General features: G+C 40.5%; 1 protein-coding gene across 1 annotated transcript in view; it reads left to right on the top strand.

The window, feature by feature from the left end:
• Positions 1 to 6164: 6164 nt before the first annotated feature.
• Positions 6165 to 9685, top strand: part of SUSD5 (sushi domain containing 5) — a 48838-nt gene continuing 45317 nt past the window's right edge. Inside the window, exon 1 of the mRNA XM_040546885.1 lies at positions 6165 to 6515. Within this exon, the coding sequence (XP_040402819.1) occupies positions 6347 to 6515 (169 nt within the window). The 5' untranslated portion in view covers positions 6165 to 6346. The remainder of the gene's footprint in view (positions 6516 to 9685) is intronic.

Raw genomic sequence — 9685 nt, 5'->3', positions numbered from 1 at the left:
GCTCTATCTTGTGGCCATTACCCCTTGTCCTATCACCACAAACCACTGAAAAGAGGTTGGCAAAATCCCTCTGTCTCCCACACCTCAGGTATTTATACACATTGATGAGATCCCCTCTCAGTCTTCTTTTCTCCAGGCTGAACAGACCCAGGTCTCTCAGCCTTTCCTCATAGGGATGCTCCAGGCCCCGTATCACCTTTGTGGCCCTCCGCTGGACTCTTTCCAGGAGATCCCTGTCTTTTTTGTACAGGGGAGCCCAGAACCGGACACAGTACTCCAGGTGAGGCCTGACCAGGGCAGAGTAGAGGGGGAGGATCACCTCCCTTGACCTGCTGGCCACGCTCCTTTTAATGCATGCCAGGATCCCATTGGCCCTCTTGGCCACGAGGGCACACTGCTGGCTCATGGTCAACCTGTCGTCCACCAGGACCCCCAGGTCTTTCTCCTCAGAGCTCCTCTCCAGCAGGTCATCCCCCAGCCTGTACTGATATGTTCGGTTGTTCCTTCCCAGGTGCAGGCCTCTACACTTGCTATTATTAAACCTCATTTGGTTTCTTCCTGGCCATCTCTCCAGCCGGTCCAGGTCTCACTGAATGGCAGCACAGCCTTCTGTTGTGTCGGCCACTCCTCCCAGCTTTGTGTCATCGGCGTACTTGCTGAGGGCAGACACTATTCCCTCATCAAGGTCGTCGATGAAGATGTTGAACAAGACCGGACCCAGCACCGACTCCTGGGGAAGTGAAGATGTCTGGGCACCTGCAGAGGATTACTGAAGTAACCTGGCCAAGCACTGGCACAGGTTGCCCAGAGAGGTTGTGGAGTCTTCCTCTTTGAAGGTATTAAAAGTCTGGACATGGTCCTAAGCCACCAGCTGTAGGTGGCCATGCTTGAGCAGGGGGTTGGACCAGATGGCCTCCAGAGGTCCCTTCAAACCTCAGCCATGCTGTGATTCTGTGAACTTCATTTTGCCCCTGTGTGTCCATGTGAAATATATCTCAGAGCAATGCCAGCTATGTGGTGCTCTGCTGATGCAGATGTGGGCACCATGCTTCAGAAGAGACCCTCTTGCTGGCCCCGTTGCTGGTCTGAAAGTTAGAGGGTGTGGGAAAAGGAAGGTGAAACTATGAAATGGGAGTGGTTCACCTACAAATGGACAAGGGAAATCCAGGCAAAATATAAGATTCTGTCTGTACCCAGACTTTTACAAATGCCCAGAGAGACCCAAGAGAAACCATTTGGCTAAACTTCAGTACCTTTTACAGTGCTACATAACTTTCACCTGTTAAACTGCTGCAAGGTTTTAGAATAAATGGAGAGAAGAAAGTAAAAATTATGACCTCTCCTCCTGCCCCCAGCCAAATAATGCCAACAAAAACTACCCAGACATTCACTTTACCTCTGTTTGTCAGGAAAAAAATTGAGGTCATTTTGCATATCACTAATACAGCTGCTGCTTTATGGCCAGATATCTTTGTTCTTTTCTTGAGACTGCTCAGTCTTCAAGAAATGAGGTGTGATTTTTACAGTTTACATAGCAGTGATTTATATGAGGGTCACGGCCTGTCACATGACAACGCCTGACCCCACATAACATGATGTAAGTGTAAGAATCACACTCTTTCTCAGGGTCAGCAGAACCATGACACAGCTCCCAGTGTTCAACTCACCACCCACAAAGTGGGACATATGCTTTTTTCCTTTTTTTTTTTTTGTCAGCTCCCTGAATTACTTTCAGATAGTTCATTTCACATTTCTACTTTTTCATTTAATTAGGTGCAAACACTCCATATAAATAAAATAAAAAGTTTCCTGCAGCGACTATTGCAGACTGCCAGACACTGAAAAATGTTTGTCTCCATTACTGTTGCTTAATAATTCACATTTTACAAACAAAGAAATCTTTCTCTCCCTTTTTTTCTTTCCCTTTTCCAGTCAGCTTTTGGGGGCTAGAAGCTTGGATACAGCTGCAGAACAAGTTTGGATCCCCATATACAGTAGGTGTACTATCAATGAATCAATGAATACAAGAGGTGTATAGTACTACCAATGTTTCTTGCCTGCCTTTCAGTCGCACAGATTTCATGTTCTTTAGGACATGTCAGTCATTGCAATACTTGTATGTAGATGCTATATTGTCTCTGAGGCATTTCAGATCCCTTTACATGCTGTTTGGCTAGTGGAGCCACTATTCTTTATGTCCTGATTCTAGCAGCAGCTGAAGTCATAGACTTTGAAAAGCAGACACCTCCCATGATAATGACATGATCCTACAAAGTTATCTATAAAGGAGCTTGTGTTGGTTTACTAAGAGTGTATCAGAATGGTGTGTAAAGTTGATTATCTTCATGTATATGCTAAGAGAGAGGGTCTGAAGAGGTTGTGTAACTTCCACACTGGCATCTTAGTAAGCTGCAGTACCCAAATCCTCTTGATTTCCACAGTTGTCACGATTGTACATAGAGCATCTCCAACATGTCTGTTCTGTAAGTAATGAACACCTTCATGACATTGACGTACATCAACCAGTATCTAAAAGTATGGATATGGCAATTCTTACCTTGGCATGGACACCATAAATGGTTGTGGAGTTATCCATCAGTGCCATCATTTTATGCAGGCTCTGCAGCTGAGTGCAGGGTATATAGCAAAGGATATGCCTCAGTTATTTCTGTATGTACCTCCTTTCAACTTCATTTGGGGACAATGCTTCAGAAGTTCCAAACAGTATGGTAAATTCCAATAATCATACTTGTTAGAGCAATTTAGTCACCACCTTACTCGCTTTCATATTAATTAGATCTTTCTTTACAAAATAAAAATATAATTTAGGATGATAAGTAGACTTTAAACCTATAATCCATTTAAATACAGCTCTTCTGACTAAACTGTGCAGACTCAACATCTAAAGCTTATTGCTTTTCACAGAGAAACAAGTTAAACTGAATCTTATGCTTTAGTGACAGAGATGAGGTATCTTTTTCAGAACAGAAACTTTATTTCTATTGTGCTTTATTTGGATATGAAAAGTGAACTTTCCTGTGACTTTCCAGCATTCTTCAAAGGCCAGTTTCTTTGCCAGCTGCAGTACTTGAACAAATCTGCCAACATCTACCCAGTTTGGCTGGAGATAGCAAATGTTTCTGAGAGTATCTATTTGCTCAAGGCCTTAGGATCTTAGGTACTTATCTTGCAAAGACTTAAGATCATGTGTAAGAATTTGCAGAACCTTTACGCCTGTGATGCTTATAGTATATAAGTCTTTCATGGTAGAAATTAGATATCCTAGTAGTAGGTATGAAAAGACCAAATACAAGAATACGATCTCTATTGTAAGTACATAGATGTTTTCAAACATGTCTTTGTTCATTTATATTTCTTTTAGGTGTACTAAAAATCCGCTTTTACTCAAATGACATATTCCAGGTGGAAGTGTTCATAGATGATCCTCAGGTGCTAGATGCCCATTATTGTGTGCTTCACAGTGCATGAGTGTTTTGTGTGTGTGCAATCATACACATATGTATATAATTTATGGCACAGTGCCTTCACATGTCTTACTCCCTGTGTAGACGTTTGTATGCTGTGAAACAGTGTTTTATAAAATATCACCATTGGCACATTCACTACTCCCAAGGCAGGCATAATCTATGGAAAGCATGAGCTATTCTTCTGTATTCTTCTGTAATGTATCACAAAACATTGTACATTATACAGTGAATAGTTTGACTGATGTGTACTATGAATGCCAGAGGTTCTGAGCATTTATATCGGTATCTATCCATCTTAAGTTCCAGATCTCATTTTGAGTTTTTGGTTCAAAGAAACACAAAATCTAAATGCAGGATTTTTACCTAATTAATCTTTGCTTCGATGCAAAACAATGTGTACATGATTTCAGTACAAAACCTAATCCGCATAGCTTTATAAAAATCTTCCAAAAGACACCGGTAACAGGGATTTTTGCCTATAGAAATATTAGATTTGAACGACAACTGGTTGGTAGTGATGTACGTACTTCCAGGAGTTATGGGTCCTTACCTTACCAAGCTTATAGACTTTATTTATGTCTGAGATGGGAAGAATGGAAGCCAGTTCACTCTACCAACTGTTCATGCCTTCAGAAAGGAACATATCCCATGGTCTGTTGTAGTCCTTTAAAATCAGTAAGATGTTCTGCTCAAGAATACAAGCTGAGATTTTCCAAGACAAGAGCCAGAGTGGCAACATGTCTTTACATATATCAACACAAGAAAATGATCCAATTATAGCAAAATAAATCAAGCAGACCTTTGGAATTTTAGATGGAAACCCAGAGGATATTGTCCTTTCCCACAACTGCTTTGGCCAAACTCATGGGGACAGCAAAGAGCCAACAAAGTCATCAGCCCTATGACAAGTAGCAAGGAAAACTGGAACTACTGCTGTGGTCAAGTCAAGTCTCTGTTAATGTCTGTGTCTTGCTGTAACTACTTACTCAGTTTCTTGGAATTTCTTTGCTATCTTACTTAAAGTATGTGGATTCAACATCTTCTCTTCTTTTTGTGTCCACTGATTTTTAAAACAGGTATAAAAAGTATTGGTATACCGGAGGGTTAAAAACATATTTTATGTCATCACCTAAGTCACCAGTAAAAGAAATAAAAAAAATCAAAGAATGCTACAATTTTCTATTTCCTTTTCTGTCACGTTGTATATTATTTTTTGCTGTACAGCATTGTCCATTGAAACAAAATGCAGTTATGTAGTTACATTACAACAAACATCCCCTGTTAAGGATAGAGTGAGCAAGAAGCTGCCCTTCCTTCTAATTCCAGAGGTGTTCCTTACAAGTTCAGTTGGCAAGGCAATGTAGAGGAACCTGCTGCTATCTGTATTCTTTGAATAAACAGAAAATTCAAAGCTACCTGTCTGAAAGCTTTCAGTGTGTATATTCACATCATGCATGGGTATAAAGGAGTGGAAGAGGCTAAGATACTTTAAAAGTCAACTGGATCAGAGCATTAACTACCCAAATTCATCAAACGTTATTTTTAAAGCTTCCAGTGCCATGGTGTTACTTGCTTGCTTGAATAACATATAGAGGGGTTCCTGAGATTGAGTCATTCCACTCAGACTGAAAATAACATTTGGCAGGTTCATCATTATCAGAATACATCTGCAGCTGTCTACAAGCACCTTGTCCTTTACAGCACTGGGGCCATTGTGGTGGGGAGGGTCAGCTTCTTACTCCTGGTCTTGGTGGCTCAGACTTACTAACAGAGTGAGCATTTTTGCCCAGCTTTGAATTTCTAAGGGAAAAAAAATTAAAAAGCTGAAATAAAAGCAATATAGGATTGGAATATGAAAACGACATTTCTGAGCTCTGCTCAGTTCCAACAGCAACACAAAACCATTCTGTTTATATATTTAGTGAAATAAATCCTGGCATCACCACTGGTATATTTCCTCTTATTGTGGGGGTTTCTTTTGAGTTTTTTGACAAAATTAGGACAAATGGGAATAAGGGACAGATGTCATTGCTGTAAGTGCTAATGGGAGCTGGAAATTCCTCTCGTCAACCGCTTTCAGAGCGTTCAGTCATGAGGAACACCAACCCATTCTCCTGAATCAGGAGCACTAATGAAGACCAGCACTTTGAAGAAGACTCCTGTTTTGACCTTTGGTTCCTTGTACCCTTTCCAAACCTGGGATGTGAAGTAGCAGGATGAACAATTCCCATCTACAGTGAAGCTCTGCTGTCATGGTCCAGTGCCATCGATGCTGTTTGCCACATTACCTTACCCCTCACCTGAAGACCATCACTCTTGCCGTGGCAGACCCTGACCTGTGACCCTAAGCAGTACGCTGCTGGCTGGTTTCATATTGCAGAGAGAAAACACTCCCTACTCACAAACCCATCCCTCCAGAGATGTACAGCTATATCCACAAACTCCCCGCTTACCAGCGCCAGCTATCTAGCTGCCCTTCTCCTCCCAGCCAAGGATTTCTCCTGCTTGTGGCTTGTCCTGTCCCCCTTTTCTCTCCCTCCCAGCTTTTACACTTCTTGCGCTCTGAGCCACTCGTTTACCAACAGGGCAATGTGACTTTTCACACTTTTCTCACTGACTTTTCTCAGTGCTCGCTGCCCTGCCGACTGGGCTTGGCAAAGCCTCTCCCCAGCCCCAGCTGGCCGGACATCTCCCCCCACCTTCCCCTCCCCTTCACACCAGCCAAGTGAAGGATTCCTCTCTCCCTCCCTCTCCCTTTCTTTTTCCACCCCTCCCACCTTCAGTGCAAACCCAAGACGCAGGATCCTGCCGAGGGAAAGCAGCTCCTTGAAATCATCACTGCTGCCCCTGCTGCTAACATGCAGACGAGGAAGGAGAAAAAGACTCCACAGCCACTCTCCTGCGGCTGGGGCTGGGGGCTTCGCAGTGGGGCGATGGCTTTGGGCTCTCGGAAATTATCTCTCACCTTCGTCCAGGGCATGGGATCTCTCTTCTTCATCCTTCAGATCATCTCTGTACGGGCTGATGGTGAGTCTCCACTCAGTTTGGGCTGGGTTGCTGTGTCTGGAAGGAGAAATGTATGTTGAACTATGTTATTGAGAAAAAAAAAAAAAAACACCACAAACATAAAACACCACCTTTCTTTTTTAATAAGAAAAATACACGCCCCACTTTGGGTTAGGGAATGTCTGATTCAGAGTTTTTTGAGACTCTACAAATATCCTGGGGTTAAGCAGAGAAAGGAAATAAGATCCCAGAAGGCTAAGATTATTTTATTACAACAAAATGAGAGGATAGTGAACTTTTCCAGAGGAAATAAGAATAATAAAACAAAGCCAGAACATGAATTAAGAACAATCAGCTATATTTTAGGATAGCTTTGCTTATAATTAAAAATTTAATTTCTCCAAATGACTTCCACATCTGCCTGCTTCAGATGCCACCAGACATCGATTTATATGGGCAGGTACTTGAAGAAGGGAAGGCAAGAAGCTGAGGGCTTCCACTTACAGCATTTTCTATTCTGTACAACACACAGTCAAGACTACTCTTCGCCCTTCTGCATGTGAGCTTCACCAGTTCTTCACTGCTGAGGGGTTTGATCAGAACACGAATTGGGCTGAATCACCATCTACTGCTTACTCTGAAATGTGACTTTTTTTACTCGCTGATGATAATCGTGAACGGCTGCATCCTTTGCAGTTTTCCTGCATCCTATCCCCCTTTTAATAATTGAGCCACTCTAATGATGACTAACTTGCCTTAGCAGAAATACAATTTATGTTTAAAACAATTGTCTTTTCCTGGTAGAGCAATGCTGAATGGCCATATTTTTTCACTTTCACAGCTGCAATAGATTTATGCCTCATCCCAGAATTTTTTTTCTGTACACTAATCCTTTACCATCAATGTTTGCTGCATTATTCCAGAAAACAGTCCTTCAACATTATAGAGCAATAAAAATCTTCTTTTTGTTCTCAGAGATTTTTCCTCCTTAGCCTAAATTTATTTCAGCTGATCAAAAAATAGGGGAAAAGAAAGGGGGCAAATTAATCCTGTCTGCACATTGCTACCATTTTGTGTAAAATATCATTTATACAGCAGAACCTTGTCTTGTAATGTTGAAGAAAATTACTTTTCTTTAAGAATAAAGCAAAAGAACTCTGTCAGACAACTCCATTGTGTTGCACTAGGTAAAACTGCAATTCTGAGTTTAGGAAATTCTCATTGCCTAGCAAAATCCCTCCGAAATGAGGAAAAAATGCATCCCCATGAATGAGGGTTCTACACATAACTTTAAAAAGGTGACAAGACATGAATAATTAATTTGCTTTTGCTAAGAATGCTTTGTGGGAAGCCTTCCCTTTTCTTTTCAAGAACACCTCCAAATTTTTGTTGCATTAATAGCATCTTCTTGCTTCCTAGACAGACATCCTCTCAAAAAGAATGGGAAGAAATTTTGGAGACCATTTCAAGGCAAAGTTCATGACAGATTTTGTCATTCAACATTTTGTCAAATTTACTTTGCAAGTGGTAAAGCAATTGTAAGAATTAAAGGGTAGAATATACAAAGTGCGTTGCAATTGTAGAGCATTACTATAACATTGTTGTTTCTGTTTTTATTTAACTTTTAAGAATCTTTGCTGAAAATGTTTAAGTCCTCTATTAACATGCTCACCAGTGTCTTCTACTAATATTAATATTCAATCAATCAATTCTAACACTATCCTATAAACCACCTGGCTTAATATGCAGAAGAAAACACTTTATTTGAACTTTAGAATTTACCACTACACATAGACTTACATATTTAATTAAGATCTGAGAGTACAAAACAGGACTAATACTTTCCTTTATAACAGATTCTTGCCTGATCCAAACAGGAAACCAGCTTCTCAGTTTTGAAAGTTTTAGGTGAAAATACAATTGTGCTACTCTAATATATATATAAACATGGCTTAAGCGACAAAGTTCTGGGTGAGACGTGTATGTGTTTGCTACTTTTAACAAAAAAATAATTGAATGTTTTGCAAAGCACAGAAGAGATTTTGACTTCACCTTGTAAAAACCCTGTGAAATCCAGACTGGCCCCTATTACAGACAACTCCCCGAAACTGGTTAGAATATATTTCCCAAAGGAAGACCTTCACTTTGTTATCTCACACACAAATAATGTCAAAGAGTAGGTAATAAAACTGGAAACCACAGGGGGTTGGTGAAGGCCTTGAAGCTTTATTGATCTCTTTTAACCAATACTTACCACAATGCATATTGTTGTAGATCAAATAGATTCCAGAAAGACAAGGGTAAATGCCAAACTAAAAGACGGCTTTCTTTTGACTTGCAATTTTTTTTCTTACAATGGAAATGTGCTTGTTCATAGCTCTGGAGGTCAGGGTCAGGCAGATAAGGGACTCCTCAAGGGCCTATTCCTGCTCTGACTTACTCTGGTGTGAATGAGGAGAACAGTAGTGCCACTGCTGCTAGTGCAGTTACTACAGAACAAAATAGGTTATGGATGGGAGACAGTAAAGACAGCTCAAAATTCTGGAATTTTTCAGCCATACCAGCCACTGGTAGGTCCTGGTTTTGTGAATGGGAATCATACAGCCAAATAGCTGGATAATTGCTTTGTAATTTTCTGTCAATCAGAGTCAACTTTAAACTTCACCTTTGTGAAAACAAAGGTTTTAATTAGATTCTTGTGGTTGTGACAGTTCTTAATTATACCCGTGCAAATGTAGACTTTTTGAAATATCTTTGCACTGGAATAGAAGCATAAGCGTGCTTCATGCATGCTGTACAGGGGTGAGTCACCTCTGTTTTTTTTTGTTTGTTTTTGTTTCTTTTTTTGTTTGTTTGTTTTGACTCCTTTTGTCTTTTCACTGGCATTAAAATATAAATAAATATGAACTATAGTTTTCTGCAGAATATGTGCTCTGAGAAAGAGCATGTGGCAGAGAATGATGGCAATTAATCTACCTTACAGATACACACGTGATTTGAAAAAATGTACCAATTGCAAAATTTTACAAATTATTCCAAGGTGCTGTTCAGTTGGCTAAATTTTGAGTTACATGCAAGACCTATTGATCAAACTGATTATTTGCTAGTGACCACACATAGTGACTGCAGAGGTTGCAGGTGAAGGATTATGAATCCAGAAAACTAGGCACAATTACATGAGGATCCGACCA

Source organism: Cygnus olor, chromosome 2 (assembly GCF_009769625.2).
Source record: "Cygnus olor isolate bCygOlo1 chromosome 2, bCygOlo1.pri.v2, whole genome shotgun sequence".
NCBI classification, from domain to species: Eukaryota; Metazoa; Chordata; class Aves; order Anseriformes; family Anatidae; genus Cygnus; species Cygnus olor.
This window is presented reverse-complemented; position numbering and strand designations above follow the sequence as displayed.